This window comes from Mytilus californianus, unplaced genomic scaffold (assembly GCF_021869535.1).
Source record: "Mytilus californianus isolate M0D057914Y unplaced genomic scaffold, xbMytCali1.0.p SCAF_15, whole genome shotgun sequence".
NCBI classification, from domain to species: domain Eukaryota; kingdom Metazoa; phylum Mollusca; class Bivalvia; order Mytilida; family Mytilidae; genus Mytilus; species Mytilus californianus.
The window spans coordinates 24690278-24710758 of NW_026262637.1; the positions used below are offsets into that span (position 1 = coordinate 24690278).

The window sequence follows — 20481 nt, forward strand, 5'->3', positions numbered from 1 at the left end:
ATTTTATTCTGTTGTTACATGTGACAGATGACCACATGAAAACATTTTGTGTATTATAACCAAAGTCAAAAGTGTTTATAAACTAAATCTTCCACAGTTGATAATTAAACATACTTTTGTTTGTAAGGCTGCAGTTTTCATGTGATTTACGATCTGTCTGTGTAAGTTATTGCTTTCTTTGACCATTTAGGTTTTATTTTAAGATAGCTATAATAAATATTTATCAGTATACAAATCATAGATTGAATGGTGACAGGGAAGAAATGTATCACAATTGGTACAATCTACTTTTAACAAGATAATCACGGCAAGTCTGAGCAGGGGTTCAAATTAACATTTGGTACTGGAAGGTCCAGGACCTTTGACACTCCAAACTGAAAGGTCCACAACCTAAATGCCAGGTCCTACTTATACATGAAACATTTCATAACTCAATAAGATACAAAATTAATGTGTTTTTGGAGTAAGGTTAGTTTGTTTCCTCATATTTGAACTGCATGTGATGTTTCGTTTCTCATATAATGGGCTATCCAGCGAATAAACAGTTTACAACCTTCAATATTGAAGTACTGCTTACACATCAACACCATTTTTGCACTGGATTTCAAGAACAAATTCATAGTCACTGAAGGGTTAATTTCCCTTTTTTGCAATACTGTATGCAGTGTTGAAAAGAACATTATATATCTATTTAACTGATCAGGCTTACATTGCTGCTTGAGAATACATAGTCCAAGTTTAGTGTCTGACAATTAATCTATAGACTTAAAATTTGGGTCACTTTCATGGATCCACTGCTTTAAACAAGATAAATGCTGGGGTGTCACCTCGTATATTTTTATTGGGTCTATTTTAAGATTTTGTGTTCCCCTAACAAGTGCACTTTCTTTTTCCGAATGGGTGGGAAACTTGATTCATCAAAATATAGCCACGGTTCGATCGATTTTCCAGTGGGGCTTAAATGTCCATTCCCGTTTTTCACGATCACATTTTTGGTCTATAGTGAGATCTTCATATGATTTCTTTTGAAGACGTTGAAGACACAGGCACTTGTTTCTATCCATGGGAAGGTTGAATATCCTTCTATATTTATGGATAGTCGACCTTCCCATGGATAGAAACAAGTGCCTGTGGTTGACGACCGTTCATAATCTTCAGGCTTTCTCTTGCAAGACGTGACACCAAAGTGAAACAGACTCATTTTGTTTGAAAATGTCTAAATGATTAAATGATTTGTCACGTTACTTCTCGCAACTATTTATAACCTTGTGTTTCCAAGAAATACAAAGGTTAAAAATAACTTTTATCACTCGTCGGCAAGGTCAGGGATGAAACATTTTTTTATCTCAATTTCAATAATAATATGGCTTAAAAATGACGATACAGATGGTTAAAATGGTCAGCAAAGATCATTTTTATTTCCTTTAAAATCGTCGGACGTAGCTAGTAACCAAAACATAAGTCCGATTGCAACAGTGGAAGGTCACGGACCTCAGACCACCTCTAATTTGAACCCCTGCTGAAACACGGTACAGGTCAACATCACAAATTTACTGGCCAAACATAAAATCATTCCTTTATACAGGAGCTAGGTAATATGAAACGAAGAATATGGACAGATAATATGTAACAAAAATATGGATCGATGGACAGATGAAAAGACAGACCAGGTCATAGCAGTATTTTTAAATTATAAAACTTCATCTTAGAAAATGGCATGTCATGAAAAAATTACACACATCAACTTTAAGAAGAAAATAATACAACATGTTATTGTAAATCTATATAACATATATTTCAATGATTTATAACATATATTAAAATAAAAGAAGAATACAAATGCCACTGCTTGTAAATTTACTGCAAATTCAACAATTTTTCCAGTTATAAAGGGACATACCTTGAGAACGGTGAAAGTGACGCCACTCAAAATGGAACTTAATCTGTGTTAGGTGGAAATAAGCATTGTGTAAAAGTTTCATAACATTTGGTTGAGGCACAAGTAAATTAAGGGAGCAGAAACAGCAAATGCAGCAATTTTTTCGTTTATAAAGGGACATTACTTGAGAACAGTGAAAGTGACGCCACCCAAATTATATCTTGATCTGTGTTTGGTGGTAAAAGGCATTGTGTATAAGTTTCATATCATTTGGATGGGGCAAACTAAAGTTTAAGAACGGAAACCAATTTTGGGATGGATGGACAGACAAGCGTACAAATGGACAAGGGTGATACTTATTGCCCCTGTTGAAAGGCGGCGGGGCATATAAACTTAAAATAAATTGTATGATTCTGAATTATACTGTAGGATTTACACCCAATAAGTAAACCTTCCTATTGAATTTTTATATAACAAGTAAAAAAACTCAGCTATGACAACCCTGGTAAATTAAGTCTGGAACTAATGAAAGATGGTCAAACAATATACCAATTCATAAAAATTCATAACAATACATATTAATTCTAAAGATTTTTCAATGCTTTTTATCTCTGTAATTTCTTAAGCCTTTAATGTTTACAAAACAAAGACAAACATTATTTAATCTATACAAATCACTGAACCATAAACAGACCTTGTGAGTAGATTTAAGTGAGTAAAATCCACAATCAGAGTGGTCATTTATGATTTTAGCACAGAGCACTAACCATGGCTCTGTTCAAACATTTAAATCTGACTGTCCCAACACATTTTGATTTTCAAAGGATTAGTGATCTTAATGAATTTAGTGACTTGGCAGTTACAATACAGAATTCTAGGGTAAGTAGATTATTACATAGCACTTGTCTTTTCACTTTGAATTGTGCTAAATACAAATATAATTTCAGATCACTGGCAAAACATTCTTTTACATAAACTAACTATCAATTAAATAAGTTAGCAGTCATGGCAGTCAGGTATTTCACATCCAATATTTTATGGTAATATTCTTTACAAAGCACAAAAATGTCGTCATTCACCTCAAAAGCTAACCAAACCTTTAAACAGACTTATTCGGAAAGGATATAGTTACTATACTGTTGTCAAGTCATTAAGGATTGCATATTTTGGTATTAATATTGATTCACTCATATAGGGTCTTTGCATCGAAAATAAACACATTTATTCTAAAACCAGTTGTTGGCATGATACGGGTTATGTTCTTCTCATATATTTTATGATGGTATGATACTAAACCCCTAACAGGAGGGATTGTACTTGATTTTCTTATGATGAAGACATAATCTTTCAATCAGTTTAATTGAGGTCTGGAGCTGGCATGTCAGTAACTACTAGTAGTCCTTTGTTCATTTATGTATCATTGTCATTTTGCTTAGTTTCTTTTGTTACCTATTTTGACATCGGACTCAGACTTCTTTTAAACTGAGTTTTACTGTGCGTATTACTATGTGTTTCTTTATTCTACATTGGCTAGAGGTATAGGGGAGGGTTGAGATCTCACAAAACATGTTTAACCCCGCCACATTTTTGCGCCTGTCCCAAGTCGGAGCCTCTGGCCTTTGTTAGTCTAGTATGTTTTTAAATTTTAGTTCATTTATATGTTTTGGAGTTTAGTGTGACGTCCATTTTCACTGAACAAGCATACAATTTTAGTTAGGGGCCAGCTGAGGACCACCTCCGGGTACGAGATTTTCTCGCTGCATTGAAGACCCATTGGTGGCCTTTCGGCTGCTGTCTGCTCTTTGGTCGGGTTGTTCCCCATTTCCATTCTGGTGTATAAAATTGCTGACAAATACATATTCTCCTGATGCAAATTATAAATCCTAATCCAACTGAGTTGACTTTTTTCTAAATAGAAATTTTGCACAGCTGTTTTGCATAATATGATGATGTGCATATTATCTTATTGACGATTTTATGCCAATAAATGATAATCAATTTGATTCTACCAAAGTTGTAGAACCCGATAACACAGTGGACAAGTGTTTGTATTATACTATAATAATAGGCAAGACTTCCTTTCAAACCCCCATCTTATTTGTATATGCTTATTCAAGTTATTGCATCAATAAGTGGAGTTCAAAGCAAGTCTTTCTGATCATTACAAGGTAGAAAACAAACTATGTTATGGGAAATTAAGATCTTAACCTAAGAATTGAAATTTTTCATATTGTTTCAAACAAACTGTTCAACTAATCCTTATGTGAGATACCTCTGTGAAAAATCTGAACAGGTTGTCAAAACAGGATCTATAAATCGGTAGTTTGAGTTAACAAAGTTCAACTAGATATCATTGAGATGGGAGCCATCTCTGAGGGCCCCGCTGTGAATAATGTGTGGTAAAAAATTTGTATCTTTATCATTTGACATGGGGTTGTCAACTGAAACCAAAGTTTTTGACCTTGACCTTTGACCTAGGAAGTTGTACATAAATTATGACACACCCTCTGGTGTTGGTTTATATACATATCAAGTATAAACTTTGAAATCATAACAGTTCTCAAGATATAGGACATGGGGTTGTCAACTAAAACCAAAGTTTTTTTACCTTGACCTTTGACCTAGGAAGTTGTACATACATTATGAAACACCCTCTGGTGTTGGTTAATATACATGTCAAGTATAAACTTTGAAATCATAACGGTTCTCTAGATATAGAGCGGACACAAATTGTTACGGACGGACAGACTGATCACTATAGGGCGTCCGCCATTCGGCGGGGCCCTAATAAAAATTTTGCATTTCCCATTTTTCATTTGGAAGTGCAATCTAAATTTTGCAGTCATATATACAGCTGAACAAAATTATACATTAAATTATCACTTTTACTGAGAAAAAATAATTCTCAAAAAATCACAATAAAAGTTGAAATTCTGTACTGAAATATTCAACTATGTATCTTCATTATGGTTGTAAAGTTCAAAATGTTAATCAGAACCTAAGATTTTAAGTGAAAATATTGTCAAAAGGAGAAAAACATGTATAGCCCACTAGGGCTAAAATGCATTGCCTTTTTAAATCTTAGAGAAAAATATCCCTTACAAAATTAGAACTGCAAATAAAGCATGGAGATGAGTTTATTCATGCATCACAAAAAACTGATGAGCAGAAAAAAATAGAACTGTCTGCAGAGCAGGGCAAACACCTCTAGGTTCCACTTTTTGTTAGCCCAAAACATCTTATCATTTAATATTATTTGTATAGGACCTGGATACCCTAATAAGATGTTCATCTTCATGTTTGGATCTTACAATATACAAAGTTTCATGAACATCTGATAAAAAATGTAGCACCAGTTGCTTCAAAAACTGCATAATAAATAGCATACACAATTTTTAAGTTCAGGGGGAATAATTCAACAAAAATTCAAAAGATAGAAAAAATTACTTTATTCATCAAAATTGACACATCATAATCTGTAATTAAGTTTAAATTGGGCAAAACTCAAAAGTTAGTTTGGACAGTCAGATAGATAGACTGGCTGATTCCTATATGCCCAATTAACTTTGTATCTGGGATATAAAAACCGAACACAGAATCAGACAAAGAAAAAAGAAAACACCACTTTTGCTTTATAATGACTATAACATTTGAAGTGTTCTCTTCAATACAATACTGGTACAAATTTTTAATTCATCACTTAAATGAGACAACCTTCCCTAAATTTAACAAGACACTTTATCAATGTGTGTCATGAATACCCAACCAGACATTTTAAAAGTAAAATGGACGACAAATGATGATAAGTGATGGCAATATTGCATACTGGCCATATGGACAAGATGAGCTATCAACTAAATCCTACATCAATCTTTTATCTTCTCCATATATAAAATCTGTATGATTTGTCAAGCTTACCTTGTAAATCAGTTCAACTATAACTAATTGCAGAATGTCTCCAAAAGAATTCACTTGGTCAATACAGCTACTCAGGTAGTTCAAAGCTCGGTCCTAGAAAAAAAAATTACACGTCTAAGAATTCATTTATTTTAGCACAAGTATACCATGTAGTCTTCATTTAATCATGTTAATGTTCAAGGGTATAATTCTAACACACAAAAAAGGTTAACTTTTAAATCTGTGAACCATCAATAAGCAACTAAGTACCAAAATCAAATAGGAATCAAGTCTACACAGCTTACATTTTGCAAGGTCAAAAGGTAAAACTATTTTATTATAAATATTATAAATATCAAAATGCCAGTTTTGATTGGTTAATATGAGATTTAAATTTTACTCTAAACACATGGCTCAACCAACAATTTTATGATTCTATTAAATTTGAAATCAATTATTATTTAAGAGACAGTAACAAAAGAACATTCAGTATAATTAATTAAATAACACATAGCTGTGAGAGTGATAAAGCAGATTGCTACCCCTTGCAAAAAACATTGACAAACTTGGCTTTGCTTTGGTTGACAACATTTTCTCTGGATAGAAATCTGACCAATAGCCCTATCAGCTATATTTAATTATAATATAAACATTTGAGCGTAAGGCTAATGCAATGTAGGTGAAATATTTGAATTTCGAGTGTATAATATACAATTGACTGATCCAATATATGAGAAAAAGAAGTTCCACAGTATTGAAATGATGATCTTACCTGGTCAGCATGAATAAGCATCATAAATGCATTCCTCTTACATGACATGTCTTGTTCTCCTTCTAAAAACTTGGCAATTAATTCTGGTGCATCAGGGATCAAGAAGTCAAAGTTCCTAAAAGAAATAATAAAAATCAAGTAGTAAGAAAAATTCTTCAAATCGATGAGATTTAAAATATAAGGATTCTTTTTAATGTCTTTTATTTTTTTACAAATGACTGCAAATGATACCATGCTCCCTCTTTAAATAATGTGTCTCTATCTACAGACAAGCTTGACCACCATGTTTAAATGAAGAACTATTATTCTTATACTGAGTTGAAAGGTCCCAACAATTAAAGATAACCTCTGTTATAACCACATGTATCTGGTTAAAAAGTATGGTGGTATTCTTCAATGTATATATATTTAACTACTGGTAGTTCAAGAGCTCACTTTTATTTATCCATTTTAGAAACCATTTTCCATTAAGCATTCATATCAATAAAGTTATCCACCTAGATCCCTTGACCTCCATCCTTCCCCCTCAAAAATTTTGAAACAGAATAGTCAATAAATGAACCTATTCCAATGGATCACTTCCAATGTACAGTATAAGAACATTTCTAGTACAATAATATTCAATCAATACCACAATTGTATTAGCTTAAAGAATAATTTTGTTAATACATCTATACATCTTTTACAGGACCGAGTAGAAGAACTTGAAAACACAGACTTCTCTAAATGGGAACTGCAATGTCCAGAAAATGTTGATTCTTTATTTATCATGGTAACCTCTAAAGACAAAACCTGCATTAAAGTCCTTGAACTTGATCCAAACAACAAAAACCTATATCTAGACCTGAACACTGACCAAGGTACTTTACCTTTGACCTTGATGTTGATGGGTCTGCAGACTGTAACCAAGGGAAGTCAGAAGTACTATGTAGTAAGAACTGAGGGATATACCGAGATAAAAGAAGGTATTTACTTTGTAATCAAAGAAACTACAAGTCAAATGCTACAAAATATAATATAGGAATACTATTTTGTTAATGCACACATCTTGGATAGTAAGACAGGTCCTTAACAAAACGGGGCCAACTCAAGCTATTTTCATGTATGAATAACTCTACTTTTGGTTTAAAGTGCATATCTTAGCAACTGCAGGTCATGAGGGAATAATTAGTTTGTGTCAGTGTTTGTAGGCAAACATTGAATCATCTTTACCTACATTTTGTGGATGAATGATGAAGGTTCGATTAAATTGAAGCAAATACAAGATAAAGAGGAATTCTATATTCAGATGACTTTTCATTTAGATTGATTGTTGGGTTTAAAGTCATTTGCAGCAGACTTGGCTATATCATGGCAGCCAGGTTTTTTTTTATGGAAGCCAAAGTACCAGGAGAACCACAAGCCTTTGCCTTTGGCAATCATAGGCAATTAAGATCAGAGTGAAAGACACCTTTCAGTGGGGTTTGAACTAGAAACCTCAGTGTTGACAGGCTAACTTTTCATTTTGAATAATTCAAAAACAATTTGAAAAAAAAAAAGAAGCAAACTTTTTTTTTAATTAAAACAACCCTTTCAATAAATAAATCAAAAAACTTTGTATTTTATCGTACATTTTTATGTTTTCAGAAATGTCATGTATGGAACTAAATCTCACAGAGAGTAAAGGATCCCTTTGTGGTTCCAAGTTGTTTGACTTGGCAGATAATGTAAGTTTATTTGTCATTATCGACATCAAACATTTTAAAATATCAAATGATAATTTTTCAGGACTAAAAAATAGACCTGAACTTAAATTCATAAATAAGTAAAATTCAAAGATATGTTTTCTGCTTTATACCTGTTATAGGAATATACTAAAGCTTTTGCAATTATATGCTTAAACAATGTTAAACAAAATCAAAAATGCAAAAACATATATCTTTTAAAAAGAAAATTCTTATTAAAGTAATTTTTTATAGATATTTATTCCATGATAAACTTAATACTGCATTTTTGACTGTCCTAACTTTTCCTGACAAATTAAACTCTCAAGAACATCTATCCATAAAGGTGATTTCAATACAAAAATGGGATATTCTTTCCGGTTTACAATTTTGGTCTTTCCTAATGTTCATTTATATCTTTTTTTGTATTTAAGAAAGGAGCAGAGATAGCTGTGAAACATAGATTTGGTTCCAAATACTGGATAAAGACAGAACCATCAAATAGAAAGCAAACTTCTAAATTCATCATCCTGCAAGACAAGGAGTCGGAAGAAGTTTATTTCTTCTTCACAGAAAATATCTGGAGGTTTAAAAGTATCCCATTCCTGCTAAAGCCCTGTTCTCAGTACAGATGTATGACATACTATGGGTCTACATCCAGCCCTCAGGATCATGTACTCAGTTTTAGATGTAAATCAGTTTCTGGACTGGCATTTTCAAAGAATTACCAGCTGTTCAGAACATCAAAGATACATACTTTTACTGCATGTAAGCATATAATTTTATTACACTTGAGATTATGTATTTATTTCTTTGTAATCATTCACCTGACCAACAAACACATATTGCATGATCTTTGAAACTTTGGTTTTTATATGCCTTTTTACGCGACGTATTATGGTATACCTTTGTCTGTCCGTCCGTCGTCAACATGTCAGACAATAACTCAAAAACGCTTTAACTAATTTTCATGAAACTTTGGTGAATTGTTAATATCTATTGATGTGAGCTTTCGATTTTTATAAATTTTACATTTTACGTTTCCTATAGCTAGTTATGGGATTTATAAAAAAAGGGGGGATTTCCCAGTTTTCGGACAATAACTAAAAAATGCTTTGACCAGTTTTCATGAAACTCTGGTGACTGGTTTATATCTATACTCACTTTAGCTTTTTATGACATTGAGGAGTTATGGAACTTTATTCGTTGAAAAAGCTCTCATGGCGCAGCTCTTTATTAGTTATGCTTTGAGCAGGAAAGATGATGTGTATTTTTCTGGACTGTTTAAGTATGACAAAAATGAAATCTAAATTTAGGTTTACCTTTTCAGAAAACTAGTTTCAATATTTTCTCGACAATTACACTTACTATTTTTGTTAAAAGATAATATTTTTTAAAATCAGAAGTAATTGCTTACTGATACAGAAATGTGATACAAAATTTATAAAAAAGAAACGAAATCAAACCTTTATTTATTTATTTATGGCAATTTTACTGGATCATTCATTTTATCCCTTAATTTCAGACATGACAAAGACAGAACTGCAAAAGCTCTACAATATGGGAACAAAATTTGTTAGGAAAACACACAACAAATTTGCTCCGATCAGATTTTTCTACAGAAACAAACCAAGAGAATACTTCGAGGAAATATTCTGGAAAAATGATGGCATTATGCGGAAATATATGAAGGACAACAATGGGGACAGGTATTCTGTCATCAACAAAAATTTGGAAGGATTGTTCTTCAGTGCACTTTTAGAACCCAAAACATTGAAACCACCTCCCACATCAATATTTGGCACACGGAGAATGTTTGTTTTTGCACCAAATATGCTACACATTAGATCTAATGTCTACTTTGCTGATTTCTACTGCAACTTTTACATTCATTATGTCACCCTAGTAATCACAGAACCAAACTCAAGTGCTGATAAATTCTGTAGGAGTCGACTACTTATGGTCAATAAATATGACAACCCATTCATCAAGCTTGTTCTGGAGCATGGTGAGTGGAGTGTGTATGTCACAACAAATATTCATGTTGAACTGTTTTATACTGAATCCATAGATCTTCATTCTATCAAGTACCAGCAAGGAGGGTTCTTATTTGAAGATGTACCAGTCAGGGGTAAGGGTACCAGTTGTCCTGAGGGCATAGCTAAGAAAGCAGGATGCAAAATATGTAATTTGGAGGTATGATATTGTTTGTTATTTAAAACGTAACATTTAATGGCTGTGTAGTTTAGTGCTAAGTTTGTTGTAAATTATTTATTTTGCTGCAAAAATGTTTTACAATGACAAAAATTGATATTTTTTAATTCAACATTATTGATCAAAGCTTTTAATACAGTTTGTTTATTTCAAGTTTTGGGCTTTCTTTCTTATTATTATTTGATTTTATAAATATTTTTAACAAGGAACTAGTTTTAATTTGTATAATTATCAGAAACAGTTTAGGTGCTTTTTCATCAATCTTTTTATGAAATTCTATGCGTTAAAAGAGTGTGACAGATTATATATATACTACTGAACCAATGTCGTACTTCTACAAGTAGTTCTATTTTACAATGTTTTTTAAAGTTGATAATGCTTGTGTTTTAGTCCATTATGAATACAGGTCTATTTTGTTTTATAAAAATGAATTGAGTAATATGGGTATACAATGTATTTCCATTTATAAAAAAATGTTTAACAATATGATTTTACGACTTACATTTGTTTTTTTTTATTATATATAGAGCATTATTTATCATGATGAAGTTAAATGCAAACTTATTTTGTCAGTAACTTGCCTATTCTACTATTATACCAATCTTCATGTAAAACAGCATGTAAGTGCAATAATTTATATTATGATTCATTTTGACACGACAGATAATGATGAATCTAATAAAATTCATTTACATTTTAAAACCTTTTTTTTTGTCTTTTTTGATTTTTTTTTGTATTTTTATTACGTATTTTTATATGGTTTGTCTGATGTCATGCAATATAAGTTATATTTTATCAGTTTGTGTAGTGCTAGTCTGAATGTTAAATTGTTTTTCTTTAATATCATTTATGTCAGTAGCATAATTCTAAATAAAAGTTGAAAATTTGAGGCTGTACTGTCTTCAAACAGTATTTAGAAGTTGATGTGTAACCTACATGTACTGCAGGTACACTTCCATGTGATTTAAGAGGTTTAAGCAGAGTTACAAATCAGACTTGTATATCTCATATTATATCAAAATAACTCCTTATAAATTTGGTTCATCCTAATACTTTTCTGGACTAACCTTCATCAGGAATGCTCAAACCTAATATTGCTAATTATTTGAACACATGAGGTTCTATGTGATCAAAAGGAACATAAAAGAAAAGCAAAATCCATCTTTACCTGAGGGAGTTGGAACCTTAGTTTCTTAAATACTAGAAAGTTATGTTATAAATTATGTCAGTCCTGAAGCACTCATACACCAAGCAAATGTTCCTAACTACAATGTAGCTATGGACCATGGTAAATGCAAATGAATGGTGCTACAATGTATGTACTACACGTATATCCAGGTTTCATTAGTCACAGCAGAGGTGTGGATAAGACACACCTGTATGCATATGTTACATGCAATGTATCAAGCTCAATCCCATGTTAAGTTACAAGAAATTCTGATAATGTCAAGAAATCAAATGATGGAATGATTGATTTTGGGAGTTAATCACCACTTTCAGTACTATTGGCTGTTATGTGGCGGTCAGTTTTTATTGGCGGAGAAAGCCAGAGTACCTGAAGAGAACCACTGACCTTTGTCAGGAAAACAGACAATCCAAATCAATTAAGATTAGGGTCCAACGCAAAGGGTTTGAAATCACAACCTCAGTGTTGTCAGGAGAGGGATGAACTCCATAGACCATCCAGTGACAGAGGCCCCACTAACAAAATAGAATTTATCAATAAAACTCATTCTTCTGAACTTTATGTTGACATTTAATTAGTTTCTGATAAAAAGTATAAAATGTGTAGCAGAGAAGACTGTAAGATGATGATGTGGACCACAAAAGATAGTGATTCCTATCTGCTTTGATTAAGACACACAAACAAAAATTTCATATATGGTTTTCTATATTTCTCACGGTCATGATCAAAGTGAAGACAACACCTATAATAAAATGACTATCCGAAAGACTTGTTCAGAGAAAATCATAGAAGGTACAAAATATCATGAATACATTCACACAAAATATAACTATATCAAAAATAAAAAAGACAAACCATGTTCAAGTCTAAATTATATCAGATAGAAAATAATATATTGGTAAGATGAACCCATTAAACTTCAAATATGCCTTTTTAACTTGTAATTGGAAATCAAAATAGTCTGAACAGAATTATTTTAATTAGCTTTTCCACACAATTTTAGACACTTTCAATTTAGAATGTACAAACCTATAGATAGTATAAATAGCTAAAACAGCATTTCTTCTGACATAAGAGTGTCTGTGTTCTAAACACTGTCTGATAGCTGGCATCAGGGGTTCCAATAATTCTGCTTCCTTCAGTTTACATAAAAATCTTAATGTTGATCCTCTTATAAATTCATTTGGATGTTGAAGATCCTGAAAAAGAAGCAATTTGGATCATATTTGATATATCGTTCCATAGGTATAAACCAATACATTTATTTTGAAGGATGAAAAATTCCCAAAACATGCATGTTTAATTGTACCTTTTTCAGATATGTACATTATTCAGTGAATATAGTGATTTACATGGAGGGCTTACTTGCATCCTTGTAGAAAGAAATAATGATGTTGTTAAATATTTAATACACATTTAGATTATTTTATTATGGACTCAGGAAATGTAAAATTAAATGCAATTCATTTTCAAATCTACATTTCCTATCAATATAGATGCAAATAATCTCTCCATGGCCATATAGCACCTTAGTACCATGGAACTATCTGAATAGACTTTATAATAGAATGGAAGATAACTGTGGTGCTACACTTTTAAGGAAAAAGTGATATTTCAAATCCCATAGTGCTGTTTAAAAATATTGGGAAGAACACTTGAAGCCCTAGAAAAAAAAAACAGATTTCTTTTACCTTTCTGTATGCATCACAAACAAGTATGAACTCGTGTAACATTTTGCCATCAGGGTTATATTTTGGAACAATTTCCCAGAAAATCAACAGCATTTTCTTGATGGTATGGTCTCGCACAGGCATGACAAATCTTATAATAGTCATCAATAATGATGGCATCTTCTCTCCATTAAGTATCATCTGTATCGTCTTCTTCAGAGCTTCAATCTTTGTTTTGTTGTCACCCTTTTCTAAAACAAATAAACTGATTTAAAAAAAAGACAAAAGAGAAATATCATTTAATATTATACTACCACTTTTGAATGCTGAAATTCTACAATTTTTAAAATAGTTTCTTTTAATGCCTTTAATTGCAACTGCATACAAACTTCATAGTGATCATCAATGTAAAACTAAAACATGAATGATTGGTCTTTTATCAAGACCTCAATGTCAAGAGGTCATAATAATCAGGAAATGATAAGCCAGACATCAAAATTCAATTATAGAATGAAATCAAAGCAACAGCCTTAATATCAAAGTTTTCTGAATGTGAATCACTAAAATACATCTTTTGTTAAAAGTTTTTACGTCCTCATTTAGTTTAATGCAGGATTCTCACTAGGAATTTTTCCTGGGACTCATCACTTTTAGAAATGGTGAGTCACAATAGATTTTGATGAGTCCAGGATGCTTGTAATTTATTGTGTCGTAATATGATGAAATATGATGAAATAAAACTAAAACGATGTGTGTTGGATTGGTAGTTTTTATTATATCAATAAAAGTTATGATCTCTTAATAGTTATTGTTCATTACAACATATATAGACTGCTATTTCCTCTCCTTTTTTGTTTAGTTGGTGTAGTGACTGAATTACAGAAGTTGTTGTTTCTGAAGATCTTTCTATGTCTATCAATTCTTGGTGTAGTGGGTCATTGACTCTTGGTCTTTTACTTGGTTCAGATGATTCAATGACATCAGGTTTCCTTTTGAAGAAGGACTTTAACTTTGACTGGCTCTGACATTGTGATACTGATGTCATTTTGTTGGACAAGCCAGTATTTATAAAAAAAAATGGGTTTGCATGACCACAGACTTGTCACAGTTCATATTAATCATCATTAATCAATTTTATTTATATTTAATAATTGAGTTAATAATAACTTTGATGTTCGCATCATGATAATTATTATAATCTTTAATAATAACAAGCAAATCTAAAGTGAACACTGTAACTGTAAGTCATTTTTTAATCGGTTTTGTTTCATATTTCAAAACATTTTTCACCTTTGTTTACTATCACGATGTTCAACATGCACAATACGAGAAAAATGTTAAATCATTTGAAGACCAGTAAAATTATTCTTATCCTTAAAATTTTTAATCTACACTGTTCTACGGTCTAATCTATATATAGTAGCAACAGTTATGAAATATTTTATCATTTCATTTCAAGTTCTCAAAAAATTTAACTTTCTTATTTCCATCGAAGTACGTGATGTTCAACACATGGAAATATTAAAGCTTTTCAAATACTCGTAAAATTTTTAGAAATCGGCAACTGTTACATATTTATTAATCAATTGAACAGAATTATCATATTTAGGATGAAATACGTTTAATTTAAAAAAAAAGCTATCAGTCAACAAAAATATTTATCTACGCATTACATAATTTTTCAACATCGACTTCCGGTTTAGTTTCCTGTCAAAACAAAGTCGACGATCATGAATCTTCTAGGCAAAACAATGTGTTTGGGACTCGGGGGTTACAACGAGGACACGTCCCAGGAACTCACAGGTTTCAAAAATGACGCGTCCAGCTCAATTTTCATGCGTCTAGGACGCATATACGCATCTTAACGAGAACCCTGTTAATGTGTGTCATTTAAGATAGACTGCACATAATTACAGCATAAATACATTTACATGTATTCAGTCTTAATTAATAATGCTGGCCAACCATTTCTTGTTGTTTAATCTTGTTTCATGTAGAATGTAGAATTAACAATAAGTGCTGATGCCTACAGATGAATGTTCATATTTGTTTAGCTTACCATGCTTACTTCAAAAATCATTACATTACAAAATTGAAATTCTAGATTGAATTTGGAATGCAGTTCAATGACACCTCTCAAGGACAAAGTAAAACCTGTGCATTGCATTTCAATGGTGTCTTATATCAATAAATAATGTCATACCTAGATCTTGTTTCAGTGACATCTCTGTTGGAGGCTCTGCATCTGATGGTATATTTATTAGAGTATAACATGGCTGCTCAGCCAAAGTAGACATCTTTTTATTCTGAAATATAAGTCAAATAAGCATAATATGAGTATCTTTAACATTCAATAATGATAGAGTTCTCTCTTTTGTTAACAGTTCACCAAGCAGTTTATACAATGAGCTTTTTTCCCCATTTACATGTATTATCAGTGTTTTCAAAAAATATCTCCGAACTTCTTTTAGGTATATATATAGGAAGCAGTAAAGATGAAGACAGGAGACCAACTGTTTTATACAATAATTGAACCATATTTTTATAGACTAGCTAAATGATTTGTTTTAAATCTGGAATGGTAAAAAAAAAAGAAGCAATTATATTTTTAGTTGACAAACATAGTTTATGGGTCCTTTAATTTGCATTTGTCCTGCAGACCTACAATGGATTGAATACAGACTCATGGATTGAAATGACACTTATCTGGTATGTTTCTAAATGGTAAGTGTTAATACTACAAAAAAGTAATCAGTGGGCTGGATTAATCATATCAATGGCACTGAATTCCATAAAATAAGCTGAAAAAGCTACATGCAGTTGGTTTTCATAAACTTTAAAGTACACAATTCATAGTGATATTCATTGTACATGTATATATATGTAATCTCCCTATAGCTACAAATGTACTACATTAACCTTTCCTCTGAAATTCTTGTCCTATACACTTTTTAAATGAATATCCTGGATTTTAAAACTAATTCCATGGAAATTTACTCTTTGATTACAAACTGTTCTAGTTCTGCATGGTTAACAACTGAAAACTGTCCAGAAAACCCGCTCACTGCCTAACTTTAATTTACACGTCTATAAAAATTATCTTCGTTACAAAATTATTTAAGAAAGAAAAAGCAGAAATTATTTGTCAAACATTTTTTCATTAGAATCAATTTCAAAATTGTTCAGTAAAACTGAACATTTTCTCAAATTATTTACTGCTGCACTGAATACCTTGAAAAACTATAAGTACAAATAACAAAAACATTATATCAAATCCAGTATGTAAAAGGAGGCATATATGAGTATAGCAGTTTCCATAAAATTGGACCCTTTAAGCTTATGTTAGCAGACACCACATCATTATACTATGTCAAATTTATGCGGTAAGACAAAGCTTGAAAGTCAACAAAAAATCCTAAACAAGTACTGCAACCAATAAATTGGAAATACTATTTTAGAAAAGATGATGGCTAAATGCTCATGTACTTTTACAAAATGTAACTGGCATTAATATATATGTCCATAATTACCATAAAGTAATCAATAGTGATATATGGGAAAGATTAAAAAAAATCTACATTGCACACTGTAACTACAAGTGGTATATATTACCTGTTACCCTAGGCAGGTATATATAATTCTATGTTTATGTTGTGTAACTGAAAAATCTAATTACCTGAAACCATATAGTTGAAATACCTGTTGACACACATGGTGATTCAATTATCGTTCTTGTGACGTTCTCAAGTATATCATGTATATAGTTAGTGATTGGTGAATTGTGATCTCGAGCAACAATTATTTTCGTTTTTTCGAACTGAAGCCATTGTTAAGGAGAATCATTTATCAATTAGGACAAAAAATCATGATAAATCATCAAAATTAAGTTAAGTATCCTCCCATCTAGCACGGAGTTCTCAATGAATCACCTAGTGTGTTAGGTATAATTTTGCATGAACAGATGCCATAGTATACACATTTGAAACCAGTACATTGTATATTTCTTTTTTTTTTTTTCTCTTTTCAAAAAAAATTTGCACACTCTTTACGATGTTTTATATTATGAATCATCTTTGTGAAATCCTTTAATTTATATGCATCATACAGACAAATTTAACACATTTACAATACTTAAACTTTGTGATGAGAAACTTTGTTTCTATTTGATATTGAATAGTGAAATATACAAATCTGGATAAAACAATAGAGAAAAAACGTAAAAGTTTGACAGTCTGTTCATGCATAATTAACACGATTACTTGTTCTTACCGTCATCCTGATATTTGTTTGTATCTTATAACAAGTTATTCCAAATATATAAATTGTGTAAAATACAATATAAAGTGAAAAATGTACATGGAACATGAGTAGATAGACATAATCTCTTTGTTACAATGTATCAGGGTGTAATACATTTATATTATAAATGCAACTGGTTGTTCTGTACATATTTTGTTCTGCCCCATAACAAAATTATAACTTTTTAAATGTAGCAGCATAATTGAAATAAATATCAGTGTTCTCCCCAGGCCGATATGACGCTGCGGTGCCACAGCGCCTTCATAATATTTTTGTAGATCCCGCAGCGTCTTAATTGGCCGCTGTCCCTTAATACTTGATCCCGCAGCGTGTTAATTTTCACATTTTCATTATAAATGTTGGTTAAAATTGTCAAGTTACTGATCACCGCTGATGGGTTGGTCAGTGTTACGCAATAACTGACAATTAGTTTTACCTGAGCCGCGCTTATCTCAGCCTTATCGGACTATGTTATCAGGTAATAGCATAAATGATCATCAAGAAGATAGATATTTTTTGAAGAAAATTTTAAAAATTTAAAACTTCAGTGCAGAAATTGAAGAAATAGATGGCAAACACATTGTATTTTCGCATCGTGTGTGTGCTCACTTGACCATTTATATAACGATTTTTTTCATTGGTCGAGAAGAAGAATCTATTTAAACACGACCAATGAACGTGTTGAATACACATGATAAATTTGAATACACATTGCTAAAAGATATTTACGATGAAAACTATGAATGAAAGTATTAGTAGTTGAAAAAATTAAAATAAAATAAAGTTTGATTAAAGATAACGAGGAGTGATTTACTTTAATAGAAAGTGAAAAAATGTTGCTTGCAAGGTAAATTCGTCTGAAACTGTCATATTTTTAGAAATAAAATGACCATTGAACACCGATCGTGAATCCGTGCGTCGGAAAATGTGGCAATCAACACGGGTACAGAATCGCCGCAGCTTCTATATAATGTCACTGGTAAATAATTTTAATGGTTTTAACTTTAACGAATTTGTAAAGGTTCGTTTATATCTATCTGCCAAAGATAGGATTAAAAATAATATGCACGAAAGCGTAATGTGAAACTACGGAAACTGGTCAGCTATTCATTTATAAAAAAATTGTTTTAAAAAGTTGTATACCAAATATCTTAACCATATTCGATTTTATTAATTCTGAATGAACATGTTCTCTGCAAATAACAAAGTGGTGAATTATAAGCAAAAGGTAGATGATGGAAGTAGAATTTTTTTTCAGACCAATGACGGGAATACACCTCCGTCTACACTGTCAGTATAAGCAGATTTCATTGCTTCTCCTAATCCCAACCAAGCTCAAGTTTTAGCAATTGATAAAAGCAAGCACCATGTTTTTGGTTTCAATGACAAGTGGCTGACTGAGCTTTCATGGCTTAGAAATGTTAAAGGGGGTATAAGCAAAAGTTATTGTGAGTGGGGGTTTTTAATTTTTAACCCTGAAGAGGATAAAGACAAAGTTGAGGAACAGACTGTCCAACAAAATAACACTATCCCTAGAAGGAGCAGAGAGTAGAGATAAATATTTATATTTTGACTTCTTTAATTGACTGAATATAAATAACTTTTGTGTTTAAAATCAATTTATTTCATATATATATTCTTGTAATTCATTAATACTCTGCATTATTAAACACATAACACAAAGCATTATAATTCATATTGCATGTCATGATTTATGACTTATTGCTTCATATCACAAACTTTCACTCTAGAAAAAGAGTTACACACCCTTGAATTTTGCGCCTTAAAAAAATCCTGGGGAGAACACTGAATATTGCTAATTCAATACATGGGATTAATTCAGTGGAATGATAAAGCTATTGATAAACAGTCAATAACACAACTGATAGTCATGATAGTTGCTCCCAGCCTTTACTACTAAAATCAGAACCAATTTAACTTTGTGTTTCTGATTGGAAGAACATAACAAAAAAGAGGCAGATGGATTTTATTGCGCCCGTGTAACATAAGCCTTACATTCTCTATGGATATTGTGTCCGTGTAAATTTTTATATAAGCCCAGATTTTAAAATCCGTTTTGATCATGATGTGCTCCTCAATAGCAGTAGGAAGATATAGAAAAGAAGAAGAAGAAGAAGCAGGGTTTAGAACCAAATTCAAAACTGTAATTGTAGGTTTATGTTACAATTAATGGACATCAACACAGACCAGGAAAGCTAATTTGAATCATATCAAGGTTACAAATTTTTGGGAAGAAAACATATTGAGAATGTAATCAAAATGTTCCTTCACTTTTGTGTCCAGTATACATGGAAGTTTTGAATTACAAATTGAGCGTTAATATATAATTTCATACTTATTAAACAAGGTGTTTAACAAACCTTTGAAACTTCAACAAAATGAAATTATTCTCGTCGCCGACAGGAAGTGCTAAACGTGGCCGGAAGTTACGTAGAAACAGGTCTAGTGAGATTGAATTCTCATGGGATCATTGAAAATATGAGTAAAGTGTTACTTTACAGTTCGGAATAACAACATACAACAATAAAAATAAAAATCAAGGATTAAGGCTATACAGTATGCCCGTAAGATATGTATGTCTTGCTTATAAAATATACTTTGCATACAGCAAGGATTTTTATTTAAGACTCCTTGTAAACCGTTATGAGAAATTTTGTATGATATGAGGCAGGTGCTAGAGGACGGGAGATCGTATAAATAATTATTTTTGCCTATTTTTTCAAAATTTAAACTACAGTAAAATGGACTAAGGGACTGGTTATTTTCTTTCGTTGGGGGGAACTGGAGGAAACATTGAAATTTCTATTTTTTTTTTATGTCCCCACCTATAGAAAAGATAG

At 31.6% G+C, this 20481-nt stretch overlaps 1 protein-coding gene across 2 annotated transcripts in view; it reads right to left on the minus strand.

Moving 5' to 3' along the window:
* The window catches only part of LOC127725728 (coatomer subunit beta-like), a 35927-nt gene extending 15848 nt beyond the window's left edge, over positions 1–20079 (minus strand). The window contains exons 1-7 of one of the 2 annotated variants that reach the window (XM_052232919.1): positions 20002–20067; positions 17591–17614; positions 15525–15627; positions 13343–13572; positions 12681–12850; positions 6549–6663; positions 5798–5890 (exon numbers count right to left, since the gene is read on the minus strand). In XM_052232919.1, coding sequence (XP_052088879.1) covers positions 5798–5890; positions 6549–6663; positions 12681–12850; positions 13343–13572; positions 15525–15627; positions 17591–17596 — 717 coding nt within the window. In that variant the 5' untranslated portion in view covers positions 17597–17614; positions 20002–20067. Of the gene's footprint in view, positions 1–5797; positions 5891–6548; positions 6664–12680; positions 12851–13342; positions 13573–15524; positions 15628–17590; positions 17615–20001 lie in introns of both variants that reach the window. The other variant, XM_052232920.1, reaches the window with a different exon arrangement.
* Positions 20080–20481: the final 402 nt, after the last annotated feature.